Below are 21,368 nucleotides of genomic sequence, written 5' to 3' on the forward strand. Positions count from 1 at the left end.
CCCAGCAGATTTGATCCCTTTTTTTTCCTGTTCACCCATAATAACGTCATAAAAGAACCAAACTTCATGAATGTTTTTTTGTGACAAAGAAGTATCTGTTCCAATCACTCTATCAGAGAAAAATCAGTTGTAGAAATAACTGGAAACTCAAGAGAGCCATGACATTATGTTCTTCACAAGTGTATGTAAACCTTTGACCACAACTGTAGATAGATAAATCTACGGAAGTTATTGTAGGGATTCTTATTACATTCACCTTAAAAATAAAATTAAAAAAACCTGGGGGGTTTTCAACCACAGATGTAAATTAAGAAGAAAAAAAATTATTAAAAAACAACCCTAGAAAATAAATTAATTTGAAAAACGACAAAGAAAAATAATAATTTAAAAACAACCCATGAAAATATTAGTTTGAAAAACGAAGAAAGAAAAAAATCATAAAACAACCCCACAAAATGAATTAATTTGAAAAACTGAGTTTTCCCAAAAATAATTAATTCTAAAAACAATCCCAAAAATAGATTAATTTGAAAAATTTAGTTTTCAAAAAATAATTAATTCAAAAAACAACCCCAAAAATAAGTCTATTTGAAAGACAGCCAGGGCTGCTTAATTTTTTACGGTGAATGCAATAAGATTCCGTACTACGGAAGAAAGAAAAATAATTCAAAAATAACCCCTGAAGATGAATTAATTTGGAAATTGGAGTTTTCAAAAAACATCCCCAAAAATAAATGAATTTAAAAAACATCCAGGGATTTTTATTTTATTTTTAAGGTAAATGCAATAAGCCTCCGTACCATATAACTCATACAAATAAAGGATCCTGTTTTTTTCCCCAACTGATCTAACACAGTTTACATGCGATGTGAGGGACATTGAATCCAAGTGAACTATGTTCCATTTCTCCATATCTGAGGAGGTCGACCATAGCTGTAGCCATAATGTGGAGCATGCCTAGTATGGCGGCAATCCCCAGATTTGTAGATGGACACCATCTGGAAGGGATGCCCTCCAACTAAAGGAGTCCTATTTGGTCCTTATGGCCAGGTAAGTACATTACAGCATCAGTTATCAATGAGCACAAACATGGAGGAGTTCAGTGAGGCCAACCACTCAGACTAGCACATTAGATACTTTATTGATCATGAACAAAATTTTGGGAACCTTTTAATTGTTTAGTATTTAAAACAAATACAATTACTACACCTTTTTATCTCAAAATAAAATACTAACATTTTTTCATCTCCAGCTTCCCTGGGAAGATTAATTTTAAACTGTTAATTACAAAGAATCAAGCAAATGTTAAAAAGCCCCACCAAGAACTCATCTAAACTATTAGTGCATGTAAATTTCTCAATATTTACCCGATTACTTTTTCTCCAAGCTACATCATGGTATGGATGCGTAAAAATAGCTTGGTTTCCAGAGACAACAGTTTCCCAGGGAAGTACGGTTATACTGTGTTCTGGGATAATACTTAGAATTAAATAGAAATGAAAAACAACAACAACATGCAGTTTTCCAAAGAAATGTTCACAATAGAGAACCCACTTTTGGGAACACCTCAATGCTCTTCTTTTGTTTGAGTCGAATGAACAAAAGATACTCCCTGAACTCCCTTTAAAAAAAAGCAAAAAGGACACCGTCACATAACCAATACTCTTTATGCGAAAATAGCATTAACGGACGGTGATGTTTGGGTTCATTTATCGATCAGAAAACTGGATTAATTGGCACACCCCTCTTGGGTTGATAAGGTGTTGTCCTGTTGATCATCTTGATACAGTCTATGATAGGACAGACACTAAGGCAGAGAGTACATCCAGTACAGCTGTCTGTTACAAATGGAAGATGGGTCTCAGGGTCAAACGTTATAGCCTGTAAAGACAAGAGACAAAGAGTGTCTTAAATGCAATTCTTGGAGGGAAAAAATCACATGGTAAAAGAATAGTACATTCTTACAGTGACACTAATTCCCAACACACGTGTTGAATTTCAAATTTGAGTTTAAGAGAAAATACATTTCACATGGAAAGCCAGACACAAGATTCAAACTCTGAACTTCAGCCCTGTAAGACAGATGTGTTAACTACTCCAATACTGTGTTGCCAATTCAACATTAAGATCCAGAGAATCTATTTGTCAGTAAGGGGGGAGCGGATATACAATATGGATACAGGTGTCTGACCGTGAATGTAAAGCAAACAAGAAAATACAGTATACAGTAATCCCTCAAATATTGGGGTTAATGTAGACGAGACATGGATGCGATAATCGAAAAATTGCAAAGTAGGGTCACCCTTATAACTACGTTTTTTCTTCTTCTCTTCAGCGCTGAGTCCAAGTAGCAAGAGTGGCTTCCGCTTACAAGTTTCAGCATGGATTTTCACATTTTTATGAACTTTAAAAAAAATATATATTTTCTTAAAATAATTAATAGCAGAAAAAATCGTAAAGAAGTGAATTCGCGATAAATGAAGTCGCAATAATCAGGGGAAGACTGTATCTTGCTTCCACACAAGTATGTATACCTGATAGCCAGAGTCATTGCAGGTCATGTAACATTTCCCACAGTTGATACACATTTCTTCATCTATTAGAGCCTGAACCTGATAACGCAAACGATATACATAGTTAGACCATAGTTGTAAAGATTTTTTTTTACAATTCTTGCTCATATAAGCGCTTAAACAAGTAAACAATAATTATTTAAATACCTGTTCCATATTGTTCAGTTCTTGGTAGGCCCCAATGTAGCGCAACGCTCTTGCTATCACATCCTGCAATTGTCAAGAACCATAAACATAAAGGTATAAACATGCAGCTGTGCAGAATGTACACAGTTAAAGCTTTGTTTTGCTTTTAATTCATACTGGAGTAAACCAGACAACAGGTATATGTGCTGTATGTGCTGTATGTGTGAGAGTGCACACTCCACCTTGACAGCTGGAACAGGTTTTTTAGGTGAGGTCATTTTGTTGACGTTGTCTTCAATCACATCAGGATCAACAGTATCTCTGAGCTGCTTCTTATATTGCGAAATGGCCTCTGTCCTCCTCTGAAGGTATGGTCCAAAACTTGGGAGACTCTAGACATGCATATACATACACTGCCTGACACATTTATTAAACCAGTGTTGACCAAACACAATGTGAACCAGAAGATGTTTGGTTTCACGAGCTTCAAATTTTGGCAACGCAAGGCCGGCCGGCGTGAACACAAAACTGCTTTTTCTGTGTGAAAAATTAGACATTGAAATACTTGTTTTGTCTTGATTTGAATACTGGTGATAAAACTTTGATGAGAATCACTTTATATTCTTAATATAGTTGACAGTTTGAAATTTCAAGATCGTCAGCTGGTGGTGTGCATTGAGATTTTCTCAATGCAAAAACGTGCCTTAGCTCAAAAGGGTTGGGAAACACTGCATTAGACCACCTATAATTAAGACCAAAAGAAACCTTCCATAAAATATTTTGTTCACTTCAGTGTGTTCACACAAAAACTTTACACATTGAAAAGGTATCCCTTGATGAATATATTCTGAATATCAGTAGGACTTCCTGGTTGAATAAACTTGCCCTGACTTATATTTACAAACTTATGCATCTATCTTTTTCCTCTCATTACACTTTTAAGTCAAAGTATTTGAGGACAGTCAGATTGACGTTATTTTAGGATATGCTGGAATTAAATTACACTTGTACTATTGTTTCCTACAAACAGAGGGGCCCAGCTTCGCAGGTCCCACCTGCTTGGGCGACAAAGCCTCTCCACTTTCGATCCAAAATCGAGTGTTTTTATTGATTTTTAGTTCTGCAGTACAGATGACTTAGAATAACACAGTGTTTGCCTGTGTATTGTGCTATGGAAAAGCAGAGAATTATTGGTCTGGCTGTTTTGTGTGTACCGGAAAAATTGACCCAAAGTTGTAAAAGGCTACCCTCAAACTTGGCGACCATGCCTGGATGAATCGTTTTTTTGAAGGAGCTGAAACGGAAACCAACACTTGATCGTCACCTGGACATGAAGCACCAATTGAAGTAACAGAAGCCGGGCCCCTGCATTTGTTAGATGTAAAATGCACCTGTAAAATGTGCTGAACTTAATAGATTGTTTTTGAGAATGCACTCGAGTGTCCAAAATCGAGGGTTTTTATCGATTCTTAGCTACGTGCAGCCATTGACCTGGAAAAAGATAGACTCAAAATGTTTGCGTCTTCATAGTGCTTTAAATAAACAGTATTTTTTGTCGCATGTACTGAAAAAATGAGCCCAAAGTTGCACTTTTTTTACCTTAAAAATGTGACTCCCAGTTATAAAAATCTATTTTTTTTTAAAATTGGGGCCAAAATTAAAAATTGAGCGCGGTAACATCCTAGAGCCAGACATTTGCAATTTTTTGTCAAACCTCAATTTACTATTACCTTCCCAACCAGGTCTTCCAGTCTTGGAACGGGTTTCCCCTTCTGGTGTCTTTCTGTTGGAGGAGACTGCCCATCCCAGTCTTTCATGTCGAGGCTCTTCAAGTACAGCAAAGTCTTCAAACCTATTCATACATACAACACTCTTCATGATGTTGCTTCAAGCATTATTCTCCTATAATGTTTAAGCTGTGCAAATTCAATAATACTGTCGTACCTCTACTTAAGAAATTAATTGGTTCCAGAACTTTTTTTGAAAGTTGAAAATTTCATAAATTGAGCAGTACTTTATATGTAAATACTCTAATTCATTCCACGGTCCCCATAAAACTACCAACTACATAAACCCTTAAAATTCATCAAAGAGTCTCAATTTTATAGGAAAAGTGTGAAGACACAAAAATGAGGCAACATCATCATATTTTTTTTAATAAGCAATTAAAATTTCGCCGGGATTTGGTTGCGCTCGGGGGGTGATGCGATGTATCTATCACGGCAGAATGCCAACAAGTCTGAAATTATCACTTATTTGGGCCTTTTGCCCGGAAAGCGCACCTTGTGGAGAAGCACTACCAATTTTGTCATACGCAGCAGGGTATGATGACAATTAGGCTTTTGTCGAGTCAATGATGATGACGAAGCCTATGTCCGATTATTATTATTACAGACGCTCCCCTACTTACGAACGGGTTAGGTTCCGAGCGATTGTTCATAAGTTGAATTTGTTCGTTAGTTGATTCAGTGCTATATTTTGTATTATAATTTATGTTTAAGGCCTATATAAGTATATTGAAGGTTTATATAAGTGCATTTGTATGTTTAAGGCTTGTATAAGTAACCTGCATTGATTTGTACTGAAAAAAACATTTAATAAAATGGAGAGAATACGTACAGTACTGTATACATACTACCGACGGTCGAACGATTCAAGTTGTATGCCCGTGCAACGCTCACCATTTTCTCACCCGCATCAAGCTTCTTTATTATTGCCACTTTCGTTTCAAATGAAATGGCTTGCCTCTTCCTTGCACTACCACCCTCACTAGAAGCCTTTCGCTTTTCACCAACCATATTGATTTAATGGATGCACGAGATATTTAATGATAACAATGTTCTTTGCGCACTGGAGATACGTTCACGCACTGCAACGAACTGGGCAGAGGAAGGTGGATGCTGGGTGAGCTCTCACAGTGCCAGGTGTCAGTATTAGCGGCGGAAAGAAGCACTACAAGAAGTAGCCAAAAGAAGCACTACAAGAAGTAGCCGAAAGAAGCACTACAAGAAGTAGCCGAAAGAAGCACTACAAGAAGTAGCCGAAAGAAGCACTACAAGAAGTAGCCGAAAGAAGCACTACAAGAAGTAGCCGAAAGAAGCACTACAAGAAGTAGCCGAAAGAAGCACTACAAGAAGTAGCCGAAAGAAGCACTACAAGAAGTAGCCGAAAGAAGCCAGGCTCACAGAACAAAGAAAGTTGTAAAAACATTAAAGTAAAAAGTATAAAGTACAAAGTAAAGTAAAGAGGAATGTAAGAAGAAATATTAAAATGTAATTTAAAAAAAGATAGAAGGGCTGTAAAACACGAAAAACATAAGAATATACAGAGCTATTGTCACTGGCTTCCGCGTGACGGCACCATCTTGGGGGAAAAAAAAACCTATGCGCAGACATGTTCGTATGTACCGTTCGTAAATCGAATGTTCGTAAGTAGGGGAGTGTCTGTATTATTAAAATGAATAAACATGCAAAATCTATTCATGTTGAAGTGCATTGCACAAGTGTCAGGAAGCTAACATTAGGCAAGCATAAGTTTAAGCAGACAACGGCAGTCAAAAAAAAGGAGGGTTGTTGTGAGACAGCCAATGAGAGCCCAGTAGTGTAGAAAAATTGTTAAGCAAGAAACTGCATCCGCGGAAATTTTAAAATAAAATAATGGATATAGGAAATGTATTGATGTTTTTGTAACTTCGATCTTTTTCATATCTTGGGGCACTCATTCGCATCTCAAAAGATTTCGTAACTTGAAAATTTCATACCTAGAGACATCCGTAAGTAGAGGTACAACTGTATAGTTACTTACCTACACAGTAGTCTTCAATCAAGGTAAAGTCCTGGTTTTGAACAGCACTGCACACCTTTTGATAGACACAGCGAGCCATTGAGATTTGTAGACCTTTTTTGTGTGTCATTTAGTATAGCCATAAAAGTAAGTAAAGTAAACGAGCAAAAACATTGTCCTCTTGATATTGTCACCTGTAACACTGAGGCACCAGCATGAAGAAACTGTAAACCAGTTTCTGCAGAGTCTATTCCTCCCGTGGCCAAAACCGGGAAACCAGGAATTGCTCTAGCGATGGCTGATACAGCTCTGAGTGCGATTGGTCGGATGGCATTTCCTGTACACATAAAAAGTGCAAGTTATTTAATTATACATATACAGTTATTTATGTTGTCATTTTGAGGCTGGTGCAACATATTAATAGAATTGCTTCAGATATAGCGCTTTTCAGGTCCGTCAAATACCCTTTACATTGCATTATTGTTTCACACAACACGAAATGGTGGTAAGCCACACCGGCTCTGGATTGGAACCCCTAATCATTCAATCAATAAAAGACCTACTGAACTACTTGCACCGCTGTAGTAGAATTTAGTAAGTTTGAATTTTAAAATGATTTCTGTTCATAGAAATTTGGCGTAGGAATTGCAAATGGCTGTTAAGAATTGATTTTTAAAAATTATATCAAGTGTCTTTCATAGCAACCAAAAAAAACACATTACATACAGTTGATTCGTATTGTGCATGGGTCTTTTTACCTGACACTCCCCCATATGTAGTACGTTTGCCAGCTCCAACCCCTGGCCAGGGTGAGCCGTCTGCCTTCAGACCCATCATACCTGAAACTGTGTTTGTGGCTGTAACTCCATCTGCTTTACCTGTAATACACATTTACATGCATTTGATATTTATAATATTTGAGTTATGGAGTGTTAAATCATAGAATCACATATGAGAGCGCATTGGAATGGGGAGCTATGTGATTACCTTCGTAGGCAGCCATGGCAATATCAACAATGTTGGTCACGTTTGGCGTCAATTTGGCAAAGAAGGGGATGGAAGATGCAGCTCGCACCCAACGGCATATGTTCCGCACAAGCACAGGGTCCTGAAGTGAATATTGAAAACCACTAATCTCTTAAAAAGTTGGCTTATTACTTTAGTTAAGCATGTACATTTGTAAGTGTGTATTAGAGAAAAAGGCCAAGAGAGAGTACAAGTATACCTGCCCACAAGCCAGTCCCATGCCTCTCTCTCCCATCCCATGGGGGCAGGAAAGGTTCAGCTCCAATGCATCAGCACCTGATTTCTTAAGAGAAATGAGTTCATGTCAATTTTATCACCAAAACAACACATCTACAGAGCTGCCAACCTCCATCCAACCCCATTTCAGGATTCCCCTTGTCCCATTTCCAGAGTTTATCTGGAGTGAATGTGATTCACGCAAAATCAATATGCGCTGAAGTCGCACAAGATGAATCATTCGTCAGAACTTATAACTCGGATGATTCACAATGCACTCATGTTACCGAATTCTTCAGGTTTACAGTGCAGTTGAATCAAGATGGCGGAAGCCGTAGAGTTTAGGGAGCTTGTCCGGAGTCCCGGAGTTTGCCGTGTATTTCCGGTTAAACTCCTGAAATTCCGGAGTAGTTGGCAGCTCTGCATCTATAGCATTTGTGTGAGGTGATTCCACTTCACTACACTGCAGCTTACCACAGCCATCTGAGTTAGTTCTGTCCAGTCTTCCTTGTTGTAACCGCACATGATGCTAGCAATCACTACCTGTTTGGCAGGCAAAAGTAGCATGTTTATCTAAATAATTTCAGAAAAGCAGTGACGCTCTAATTGAAACATTGGTAGTGATGAAACTTACATTATTGGGAAAGTCTTTCTTTAATTCAACAACTGACTGACACCAATAGGCTGCAGTTTTTTCACTGATCAACTCAATGTTGAGGAATGATCCCTGACCTGGTCCATATACATGACCAGAGGTGGTACCACGCACAATACGAGGAGACACGTTCGTAACAAGATCCTGAGACGGGAGAACAAAACATCGTTATCAGTTATATTATCAAATGTATTATTCAGCATTATGAAACAGGTATGCATTTACTTTATCCAGTCCAAAAGTCTTGGTCAACGCGAAACCCCATCCTTGCTCAAAAGCTCTTCGAATCATAGCTGTGCTGGTGGTGGGAGGCGCAGAAGCCAGGCCAAATGGGTTGGGAAACTTTATTCCACAAACCTCTACACTGATATCCACCTGATCAATAGCACTGTAGAACAGTGGCATCTTTGGAGCTGTGCCCACTGTTTGGCCATGGAGAGACTGAAAAATGAAGAAGAAAGACATTAAAAAACGAAAAGTATCAAAACATAACATGTGTCTGCACATTAGCTCATAATTTTGCAACTGCTGTGTAATAAATTTTGAAGTTCAGTTTGCATTTCAGTCTCTTGAATCTGGTTGCCCGCCCCTGTCCTAACCCATGGGCTTAGAGCTGTACCTGGCTGGACCCTGTGAATGTCTCCATGCTCCCATTTTCAAGATCCCCTTTAAAATTGTCTGTAAACTAATCGTAGGAAATTTAAAAAAAAACGGCTATAATACTGTAGATTATGACTGGTGTTAATAGTATGGCATAATACAATGAGGGGAAATGGTCCAAATAGTAATAGTGAAAACAATTCATGTCTGTTAGGTAAGCACAAATAAGAAACATATCGCTACTTATTATTCATTATTTCTTTAAAAAAAGGGTTTAGACACAGTACCTGTAAGTATCTATGAATGTGCCATGATGCCTGTTTGCCATCATTTACTGACTCCACCGTGGTGTTTGCTAGTCCAGCAATGTCTCCTCCTGCAAACACCCAAGGCTCACTGGTCTGCATGGTTTCTGTGTTGACCTCTGGAGTACCCCAATGACTCAGCTTGACTGGAGACATGGCCTCACTCACTGCATGAAGAATAACCACGTGTCAAATGCATAGTTGGTACAACTTCAAATAAATAAAACAATATTAAAGTTTGCTTACCTGTTGGCTCACTGAGCATGGACCCAAAGGCACTGATGATGTAGTCTGCCTTTAACGTCATAAGTTGTTCTTCATCTTCCAACCACTTTCCTTCCTCATCCTGTTCAGTGCGACAAAACTGTATTGCGGCAACCCGTCCTTTCTTCATGATGACCTCCCGGGGAGAGAGGAATGGATGGAACTCGCACTTTTCCTCTTTAGCCAATTCCATCTGACCAGGGTTAGTGGTTAGGAAAAAATAAAACACTGGCATTAATCAATTTCTTTCTTAGATTCAGTCATTACAGAATTGGAGGATATATTTCTTCAAAACTCTTAAAAAAGATTTTCTCTTTCTATTTTTTTTGCTACACATTCATCAATAATTGCTAATGTGACAGTGAAAATTCCCGCATACGCGATGAATAAAGTTATCCAATCTAATCTAATCTAATCTATATTTGGATTTAGTCTCCAGACAAGTACATTTACTCAGAACATGCATGTTCTAATAATTTTTATGTGGATTGTTGAAAATTTGAAGTGTGGAATGTAAATTTTTCTTCAATTCTGGAATGACGGTTATTTACATCTTGATTCTTCTGTACATACTCATACCTCCTCAGGTACAGCCCTAATGTTGGTGAATCCCTTCCTGAAACAGACAAAGACTTTCTTGGCTCCACAGCGGAGGGCAGAGGTTGCACAGTCAAAAGCAGTGTCGCCAGAACCCAGGACAATCACCACTCCTCGTAACTCAGGGAGCGAAGAACGACAATGGCACATCCCTAAAGTGAGAGAGACAGGATGGTGTGACATCGGTGGACGTGTATAATTGCATATACTGCAATACCTCTCTTGCTTGCTGTGGCCACCATGGGCAAAAAATCTTTGGAAGTGAAAAAGCCTTGATCCATGGATAACCCCTGAAAGATTTTTGCTCTGTTGGCCTGGGGAAGACCTAGAATCAATCGCACAAAGAACTTTTTTTTTTACTATTTATCAAGGTAGCATAAAAAGATCCATTATGTTACAGGTTTTCTGAAATAATGCTTTGAGTATCACTGAAACTTTATACAGGCTTTGTGTATTCTATACATTTTAATTATCAATAAAAAAAAGGATTCAAATGCATGTAACACATTTATTATTACGAGTCATTCTTAAAATTCATTCTCCAACTATGGACTTTTTAGATTTTAGAGCCTTCAGAGTTCATTTTTGAGTGAGGGAGCAAGCTGGAGCATAGGCAGAAAATCCTGCCTGTATTAAATCCTCTAAAACAATCTAACAAAATTGATCACTCATTTAAGTATTGAAAACATTTTAGTTTATTCATTGTAGTCATTGTCCTTTTTAAAGTAAGACATTCCAGTTTAAGTTAACAAACATCAATTAATATCTTAAAACACAATTTAATTTCCTCCATGAAAAATATAAAAAAGGCTAAGGTTGCTTGAACATGGACCCCCATCCAATCGTAATATAATTTAAATTGGACTCACCAATTCCAATGAAGACTGCCTTGAATCCATCTTCTCTCAGAGAAGTTAGAGTCATTCCATCCATACCCAGACCCTTCTCACACACCACCTGGAATTATGCATTATTAAATCTCTTTTTACTTATATAATGACATTAAAAGTATTCAATAAAGATGCGCAGAGGCTTGGTAGATTACAAATCAACATCTCTTAAGAAAGGACAGCAAAAACATGAAAAGGGTTAAGTAGGACACCATTCACACTTACATTCATACCTTTGCCAGAGAACATGCAAAAAGGAAGGTCGGAACCCTTGCTCTCAGAACAGTGAGGCGGACGTGCTATACACTCTCTTGCTCCGACATCAATTGTAGAACACGAGTAAATTGGCAAGTAGACACATTTCTTACTATGAGACAGTTTTTATTACTGATGACATTTCTGCACAAAAGTATAACAATTACATGTTACTACTGTAGTAGTAAGGCAAAACTGCAGTACGTAGTTGATATTTGTGTGCAACTAATCATACTTCTTAGGGTTCCCAACATAGTAGCTCGCGGTCCCTTTCTAAAGATTGCTCATCTGTGATGGGACATTGTGATAATTTATATTTTGAAATCCAATTAATTACTTAATTAATCAAGTGTTTTCAATCGATTAAACTGTCATTTTCTCTTTGGGTTGAACCTGTCATGTCTCCGCTCACTTCAGAGGTTAGGGTCAAACTGTTGTTTAAAGCAGTGGTCCCCAACCACCGGTCCGTGGACCAGTACCGGTCCACGAGCTACCTAGTGCCGGTCCGTCAGAGTAAAAAATATTAACGTTTTCACTCTCGCCCTCCTACTTGAAATAAGAAAAGTTGTTATAATAATAATAAATAATTGCTGTTATGCTTGGACTTGTTTTTTTTGCCGTATAGAAAGAGCTTTTCCGGTCCGCGGTGAGAAAAAGGTTAGAGACCGCTGGTTTAAAATATACCTAATTGTTGTTATTTGTGTGCACACTATTATTTTTAGTTATTCCTACATTTCTTGGGATATATACTCTACAGATGTATATGCATTGATTCTTGGAGATTTTTTTTATTTTTATTTTCGACTTTTTTTTTTAATCGAAGCCTTGTGTAGGTTCGAAATTTGGCTAGTGATGATTGATGGTGCCAGTAGGTTATGAGTTAGCCAGTAGAGGGCAGCCAACAGCATGTAGCAGTGCATGTTCATTTAGATCAGGAGTCTCCAAACCAGGGCACGGCAATAAATAATTGGTAGAAAATTATTGCAATACATTTCCATGAATATATTTTTAGTTTTTGCAATATAAATATATTATTTTTTATGCTGAAAAATTATGAATTATTGGTCGCCCGACGGCTTGAGTGGTTAGCACGTCGGCCTCACAGCTCAAATCCAGGTCGGTCCACCTGTGTGGAGTTTGCATGTTCTCCCCGGGCCTGCGTGGGTTTCCTCCAGGTACTCCAGTTTCCTCCCATATTTCAAAAACATGCATGGTAGTCTGATTGGACACTCTAAATTGCCCCCAGGTATGAGTGTGAGCGTGAATGGTTTTCCGTCTCCTTGTGCCCTGCGATCGGCTGGCCACCAATTCAGGGTGTCCTCCGCCTCTGGCCCGAAGTCAGCTGGGAAAGGCTCCAGCACCCCCTGCAACCCTCGTGAGGATAAAGCGGGTCAGAAAATGAAATAAAAAAAGGGAACTATTAGGAATTTTCTTTTCCAGAAGGAACATTTCCAAACCTAAAAATAAATGTTTCACTCAGAAGCTAAATTTATTCTTGATTCAACATAAAAGTTAAAGACAAGTTTATGGCTTAGTAGACGTTCACACACTTCATATGCTTATGAAAATGGTACAGAGTGTACATAGAACTCATACCTTAACGCCAAGGTCTTTCATCAAGTCTACTTCAAACTGGACAACCTCATAAGGAAGGCGAAACTGGGGGATTTCCGATGTACTGCACGAAACCACAAATGTAACTCATTTCCATTATCCATCTATCCATAAAGCTTTGTTCCATACTGTGCACTAAATGACTCAAATAAAGTATTCTGAGATCCATACAACTCATACTACAGTGACTACAATTATTCTACATAATAATAATTATATAATATGCAACAGGGCATTAGATAACGATAAATAATGATACCTTAGTCCACCGGTGAATTTCTGCTTCTCAAATATGGTAATGTTATCATATCCAAGGCGGCCAAGAAAAGAGGCACAGCTAACAGAAGCAGGGCCACAGCCAATCAGAGCAATGGGCGCATGGTAAGACTCTGGCATCTCATGATGTGGTGGTAACTCAGGATTTCGTATCTGAGGGATTCCCATCTTACTAAAAACCTGTGAAGAAAAACATACGTGAATCACACTTGAAAAATGCATTTAAAAAAAAAATCACCACTCTGACCTACGTCATACAGCAGTTTGACCCTAACCTCTGAAAGTTTGATTTTAAAATCACTAAGACAGTCAATTTATGGAGGATTTAAAGATTTATATATCTTTGTAATGAATGCATCTGAAATGAATCTGTAATGGAATCCCTGCCCGCCGCAAAAAAGGATAAATAATAAACAAATTCAATAATATTGTAAAGGCGTAAAACTGTATTGTATGCCTGTGTTCCTGTGTCTCTCGTACCTCAGTAGCAAACTGCTGCAATCCTCCAATGTTAATAGGACCTTCTTCAGAGGCATACAAGTTGCAGCCCCCAACACACAGCTCCGAGGTTGGGCAAACCATTCCGCAGGTCAAACCAAGGGGATTGTCAGATAGAATAGCCCGTGCTGCTCCATAGTAGTTCTGATAAGTATGAAATAAGTAAACACAAACATGCTTCAAATTACAGCCATAGAAACCTTGTAAAGAATCACTTCCTAAAACACAAGTGCTATATCATATTATTTACCTACTGATTACACAACAGGAGAAATGTGGAGTTCACTAGCTTAAAGCTCAAGGATGCTTAGATGAGGTAGCCAGGTCGAAGTATCAAACCCGCAACCTCTGGGTTGGGGAACAACTACTCTACCACTGAGCCGAGAAATCCCAGGATATATGGACGTATGTATTTTTTTATTTAACATTTATTTGATTTTAATGTGGTTTTGAGTATGGCCCGGCGGCGCGAGTGGTTAGCGCGTCGGCCTGTTCTCCCTGGGCCTGTGTGGGTTTTCTCCAGGTACTCCGGTTGGCTCCCATATTCCAAAGACATGCATGGTAGGCTGATTGGACACTCTAAATTGCCCCTAGGTATGAGTGTGAGCATGAATGGTTGTTTGTCTCCTTGTGCGCTGCGATTGGCTGGCCACCAAATCAGGGTGTCCCCCGTCACTGGCCCGAAGTCAGCTGGGATAGGCTCCAGCACCCCCTGCGATCCTAGTGAGGATAAAGCGGTTCAGAAAATGAGATGAGATGTGGTTTTGAAATTAGAAGTTAGTAAAAAATGCTCTGTTAAAAAAGTTGGATTCTTAATAAAAAAATATTTTAACATTCATTATTTTTCTGAACCGCTAATCCTCACAAGGTTTGTCGGGGTTGCTGGAGCAAATCCGGCAAACTACCGGACCGGCACCAGGTGGGAGACACCCTGAATTGGTGGTCTGCCAATTGCAGGGCACAAGGAGATTGAGAACCATTCACTCTCAGACTCATACTTCGGGGCAATTTAGAATGTTCAACCAGCTTACCATGCATGTCATTGGGATGGAGGAGGAAACCAGAGTACCCGGTGAAAACCCACACAAGCACAAGGTGATCTCATCACTATAGTCAAAATACGTACAAGGGACAAGGACTCCAAGACGTCTCGGCATATCTCGTTTTGAATTAGGATAAACGAAACGTCCTTCATTGTTGGCAAGAAATGAAATGATGGTGCATCTGTCTAAACCAAGAATGCGCTCAAATTCAGCCAAATGCTTATCCTAAATGTAAGAAATGTATGATAAATGATAGTGATGTGCACATAATTCCAACAGTGTTAATATTTTGCCGAAAATATTAGCTTTTGCAGCCCCTACAAAATGATGTGGCAGGTTGGATCTGGCCTAGCGCCTTTAGTTTGACACTGATTCTTTTTTTAGCTAGGTCTACAATGTCTTGTGTGTCTTGGTACTGCAACCAGGGAAATTTCCCGAATACGGGATGAAATAAAGTTCTAATCTAATCTAATCTAATCTAATTCTGACTGAGTGTGTTTACCTTATTAGAAATGCTTGTAATAAATGACTTGATGTCCAAATTAGTGGGACAGCTCTTCTGACAAGGTGCATCTGCACATTTAAGACACCTAAATGACAGAATTTACAATACAGAGTTGATAACATAATCAGGTTGTGCTCTTCATACTGTATAATTGAGTATTAGGTTAGTCAAATATGTGTTTTGACAGAAGCCTTCTACATTGCGTGTATGAAAAGCATTGTTAGTGTCGGGTTAGATGGCACTATTTAATGGCATTGGTAACATATGTTGAGGCAATTTAATTCTCACCTTAAAGCTTCTCGAAGAGCTCCACGCTCACTCAGGGTTGTGTGTTTTATATCATCAAAGTTGCTCTCTAACTTCACACAGGACTGGGTAGGATAGAAAAGATACAATCAAATCAATCTGAAATACAAAGCAGGTATATACATTTATAAAAAAATAAAAAAAGGCTAGTGAAGAAAGGCATTACATCACAGTTCCTCTCAGGATTCCGCTTCCAATGTTTCTTTTCTTTCTTCTTGTTTGCAGTGGACATGATCTGAGCGTGAGTCTTGACCCTTGGGTTCAGAGCCAAGATGCTCTTGAAATAAATAAATAAAATAAAATAAAATCAGGAGAAAAAACATTCAACTTAGTTCTCTGCATTTATATTTTTCTCCCTTTTGTTATCGTTGAAAATATAATTTATGGCTGCTTTTAAAAAAAACATCCTACTTATCTGTCTTTATGGCCAAAACACGGATATTATGGAACATTCTGAGAAGAGTTTTTGTTTGAATGGTTGGGGTCAACAGATAAGTAATTGAACAGCTGTCAGGTCATTGCACTGAGTTTGTGTGTGGGGTGAGGGTCACAAAATACAATGATATGCAGAATTTACAAACTAGGAGAGAAGGCATTTTTACATATTAAAAAAACAGACTACTGTACAAGCAAATAAGAAATGCTAGCTAGCTTCATTTATGTATTTTTTGCCTTTGTTGTCATTTTAAATACTGATAAGTTATAACCAAGTAACAATTAACTTACACTCATTTTCTTAATGTTTTATTGTTAAGACTTCAGATGTAAATGTTCATGTTAATTTAGAAAACTGATGTATATAATTTATTATAAATATTTAATTATTATTTTGAGAATTATTTTATAAGTATTATATATATAAATAATTAATTATAAACAAGCAGTAATGTAATTTTCAAATATTTGTCACTTTTTTCTGCATGTTAATATGGAGGTGTGTCCTGGTTTGAATCTGTTATGTAATATTTCTGAAAATGGTGTTAAAATTGGTCAGGGTGTGGCTAATTAGGCACACTGTGCTGTCCCCGCCCCATTTGTTCTTCTTCTACAGCTAATAATGTGAGTGCTAAATAACTTATCTCAAAATAGACCACTTTTCCATTCTTAAGTTAGCCGCACCAAGCATACAGTATGTAAATAATAATAAAATCGGCCTACTCGCCTTGTTCTCAATCAACCTTTTCTCCCTCATGACCTCTACCACCCTGTTCGTCCTCTCTTGTCAGCAGAGATGAACTTTTCTCAGCTTGCTCGCCGGTGAAAGCCCGAAATAAATTCTGAGTTTATTCATTAGAGGGCATCTGGAAAGTATTCACTGACTTGTTTTATATTTTGTGACAGCCTCATTCCAAACTAAAATAAATGAGGTATCTTTCTTGTCTCAATAGACGTATTCTATAAAGAGAAACAAACTAATACTTTTTTCAAGGTTCCAATGTGGCCTCCATCATACGTAGGAAGAATAAGATGTCAAGGTGAACAACCGTTGACACTTGGTCATCTTATCAGATCTCAAACAACCTTTTGTAAGAGAGGAGAACCTTTCAGAAGGTAAAAAAAAAAATTCTGCATCTTGCGAGAAAACATTGTCGTCAGGTGGTGTGGATGTAAAAAAAAAAAAAAATATATATATATATATATATATATATATATATATATATATATATATATATATATATATATATATATATATATAAAGCAGGCCTTTTTATATAATACTTTCTTACTTCCCTTAAGTTAAGACTGAGTACACAAATGTAGACCATTTGTATTGAAAAGTTATTTTAATGGAGCCTATAACCTCTCTATGCTTGCAGAGTGTCGGTCAATGAATGGAACATTCATAAGACATTCCTGAGTCTGGTTTTGACATCAAACTCATCACCTGACCCATCATGTAGTAGGGACGTTTTTTCAGTAGGAGCTGGAAGAGGGAATTATGAATGAAGCCATGTACAGAGACTTCATGAATGTAAACCTGTTCCTTAGTGCGGAAGTGGTGAAGATTGACTTTGCAACAATGAAAACAACCCTAAGAACAAGAGCCAAGACAGCCAACGAGTACTTGTAGCTCCATGGCAACTCTGTGAATGTCCTCAAGTGACATAGCGAAAGCCCAGACATCAATTTGATCAAATTTCTCTGGAGAGATGTAAAAATCCTCACCGAGGCTACTGACTATGAGTTGCTCCAAAGAGGAATGGCAAAAACGTCCTAAATTTTGGTTCGAAAAGCTTATGGCATAGTAGTCATAGTTTTCAGGGTGGTATTACGAACAAAGGTAGTAACAAAGTATTGCGCAAAGGCTTTGAACACTCACAGTATGCAAATGTGATACACTAATGTGCATGTTAGCTTGTTTTAAGTAAATTTGCAAAATCATAAAATATTTGTAATTATGAAGTGTTGTATAGGGTTTTGATCGGGAAAATTTGTGTAATTAATTTTGGTATGACACTACAACATAAAATGTAAAAAAGTGAAACTGAATATTTTCCGTAAGCACTCTACATACAGTATACAAATTGAATACTGCATATTTGCTTAATAAACTACACTGTGGCTGCATACATATACACATATATGTATACATGTTTACATATATACATATATATGTATACATATATACATATATATGTATACATATATACACATACATATATACACATATACATGTATACATATGTGTATATATGTATACATATATACACACATATATATATGTATACATATATACACATATGTATACATATATACATATATATATGTATACATATATACACATATATATATATACACACACACATATATATATACACACATATATACATATATATGTATATATATACATATATACACACATATATATGTATATATATACATATATACACATATATATATATACTTATATACACATATATAGAGAGATATGTAAATATATATACATACACACACACACTACATTTATTTGATTTTTATGTGGGTTTTCTAAATTTACTTATTTCAGAAATTGGAAAAACTTCACAACAAAACTGCATTAAAATTTGGACATTATATTTTCATAATTTTAAGCATCTGTGCAATGAGAATCCGTAGTCAGAATAGTCTGGCTGCACCTAATTAGAATATAATAAAATATAATCATTTCTATATAAAACAAATGAATAATATGCATCTAGAATGGAAAACAATCAAACACAGATTTACTTTACACATCATTGTAGTCTGACCACCATGAGACAGAAAACACAAGCAGTTACCTCAATATCTGGAAGATCTTTACTTAGCATGATGACTCTCCTCGTGGCAGCAGCAACAAATATTTCCTGTTGTGTCAAACTGCTCTTCAAGACTCTGTAAATGAGAGAACTCCCCAATCTTATCAGTTTTCTGTTACACAACAGTCATTAAATGTACATTCTCTACCAAACTTGACATTTTCTTCTACTGGGCGGAGCTTGTTTTACTCACCAAAGCTCAAAGTTTAGCAATCCTGACCAGTGGTCAGACTTGAATGAGTCTTGCAGCAGTGTTGTGTATAGATTAAGCAATAACCACAGTGAATCATTGATTCCAAAATTCCCTCCCAATGAGATTTTTCCTTAAATATATCTTTACGTTGTTTTCCCCTCACGTGTAAATGCGAAAACTCTGAACTATAAAACCCAGTAATTTATGAATTTGTATAAACCAGGGGTGGCCAAGTCCGGTCCTCGAGAATGTCAATCCAGTCTGCTTTCCATGTCTCCCCTCCACCAACACACCTGAATTAAATAATTGGGATGATTATGAAGCTTCTGGACATCTTGCTGATGGTAGAGGAGGGAGATATGGAAAAAAAAGACTGGATAGCGGCTCTCGAGGATCGGACTTGGCCACCCCTGGTATAAACCATCTCCGACACATGTGGAAAATCATTAATGCTCCTAAAAAACCAAGACTAATAATTCTAAGGGATTCGTTTGAAGGAAAAAAAGCATTATATCAACACGATTTATTGTGTCGTGTATGTACTGCATGTAAAAGGACAGAACAATCCTCACATTATTTTTCACCTTATTTGAGCTTTTTAAATATATTTTTAGATTTTACAAAATGATTTTTGAACTAAAAACACAGAAAAAATGATTAAAAAAGATACAATTATTGATTTAAAAGGGGGAAATCAGGAAATTTAATATACAGCAATACTCTTCATTTTAATTTGATCCTAAAACAGCAAGTCGGCACTCATGATTTACTTTCCCGGGCCACACAAAATGATGCGGCGGTCCAGATTTGGCCCCCGGGCCGCCACTTTGACACATGTGCTCTAAATTGTCCCCATTTATGAGTATGAGAGGTCCTTCGTCTCAGTGTGCCCATGATTGGAAACGAATTCAGGGTATCCCCGCCTACTGCCCACATTTGGCTGGAATAGGCTCCAGCAGGCAAGTGAGGATAAAGGCTGATTTATACCAATTGCAGTTGTTTGCATTCACAGAGTTGTAGGTATTCTCAAGCGTACTAATCAATTGAACTAATTGACAAATTTCACCACCCGCGAAAGCGGTAAAGAATGTGGATGAACACTTTGAATCGTCCGAAGAGGCTCAGCACACATTGCTATGTCTCATATTTTGATAGATTGTTTTGTCTCATCTCATTTCATTTTCTGAACCACTTTATCCTCATTAGAGTCGCGGGGGGTGCTGGAGCCTATCCCAGCTGACTTTGGGCCAGTGACGGGGCACACCCTGATTTGGTGGCCAGCCAATTGCAGCGCACAAGGAGACAAACAACCATTCACGCTCACACTCATGCCTAGGGGCAATTTAGAGTCTCCAATCAGCCTACCATGCATGTCTTTGGAATGTGGGAGCCAACCGGAGTACCTAGAGAAAACCCACACAGGCCCAGGGAGAACATGCAAACTCCACACAGGTAGACCGACCTGGATTTGAACCCAGGTCCCCCACTGTAAGGTTGACGCGCTAACCACTTAGCAATTGGTTAGCGGGGGCTGCTGGAGACTAGCCCAGCTGACCAGGGGACACCCTGATTTGGTGGCCAACCGATCGCAGGGCACAAGGAGACGGACAAGGACGCACACACCCATACCTAGGGGCAATTTAGGGTATCCAATCAGCCTACTATGCATGTTTTTGAAATGTGGGAGGAAACTGGAGTACCCAGAGGAAACCCATGCAGGCTCAGGGAGAACATGTAAACTCCACACAGGTGGAACGACCTGGATTTGAACCCAGGAACCCAGAGCTGTGAGGCTGACGCGCTAACCACTCGCGCCACCGGGCCGCCCGTTATCAAAATTATGTAAAAAAAAAAAAACCAAGAACACACTTAGTAAATTGAATATGTCAAGTGAAAAGGTCTTGAAAAAGGCCAATAAATACTCATTCTCAGGTGTGATATTCTATATTTGTAACATTTTTGAATTTGCACATTTTCAACAATGTATCTCAAATAGGCAACATCAACGATATTTAAGCTTTGTACAATGGAACTTATAATGTTAAGCAGTTGTTGAGGGTGTTAAAAACGATAACAAGTGTATACATGTAAAGTGCCAATTTGCACTATTTTATCATATTAAAAATTATAGTGCAGTTATTTTGGCCCTTAGATTTTTGGGTCTGAACACTCATTTTAAAAAACAACAAGTATACTACTGTAAGCCATTATGATGAATCATTCATTCATTCAACTTCCATACCGCCCATCTTCGAAAGGGTTGCGGGAGTTCCGGGAGCCTAACCCAACTGTCTTCGGGCGAAAGGCAGACTACACCCTAGACTGGTCACCAGTCAGTCGTAGGGCACATAATGAATCATTTGAA

General features: G+C 37.9%; 1 protein-coding gene across 1 annotated transcript; it reads right to left on the reverse strand.

Annotated features, from left to right (window-relative positions):
- Window positions 1-1,116: 1,116 nt before the first annotated feature.
- Window positions 1,117-19,220, reverse strand: dpydb (dihydropyrimidine dehydrogenase b). The gene is made up of 25 exons (XM_077614903.1): window positions 18,793-19,220; window positions 15,699-15,809; window positions 15,515-15,597; window positions 15,224-15,311; window positions 13,661-13,822; window positions 13,164-13,360; window positions 12,887-12,968; window positions 11,015-11,102; window positions 10,363-10,470; window positions 10,128-10,297; window positions 9,531-9,741; window positions 9,267-9,451; window positions 8,605-8,820; window positions 8,359-8,523; window positions 8,199-8,267; window positions 7,708-7,791; window positions 7,470-7,590; window positions 7,241-7,360; window positions 6,677-6,819; window positions 6,504-6,558; window positions 4,430-4,551; window positions 2,942-3,091; window positions 2,721-2,783; window positions 2,535-2,612; window positions 1,117-1,881 (listed from the first exon to the last, which is right to left on the reverse strand). The coding sequence occupies exons 1-25, from the start codon at window positions 18,820-18,822 to the stop codon at window positions 1,717-1,719; spliced, it is 3,066 nt and encodes a 1,021-aa protein (XP_077471029.1). The 5' UTR covers window positions 18,823-19,220; the 3' UTR covers window positions 1,117-1,716.
- Window positions 19,221-21,368: the final 2,148 nt, after the last annotated feature.

The sequence above is a fragment of the Stigmatopora argus genome, chromosome 12 (genome assembly GCF_051989625.1).
Source record: "Stigmatopora argus isolate UIUO_Sarg chromosome 12, RoL_Sarg_1.0, whole genome shotgun sequence".
NCBI lineage: Eukaryota > Metazoa > Chordata > Actinopteri > Syngnathiformes > Syngnathidae > Stigmatopora > Stigmatopora argus.

Bases quoted from the DNA above. Each gene is read 5' to 3' on its own strand.
- dpydb (XM_077614903.1), bottom strand. From the start codon at position 18,822: ATGCTAAGTAAAGATCTTCCAGATATTGAG. The intron at 15,312-15,514 runs GTGAGAATTAAA...TCTGTCATTTAG, and splicing joins GCTCTTCGAGAAGCTTTAAG to GTGTCTTAAATGTGCAGATG. The intron at 2,613-2,720 runs GTATTTAAATAA...TTGCGTTATCAG, and splicing joins AACTGAACAATATGGAACAG to GTTCAGGCTCTAATAGATGA.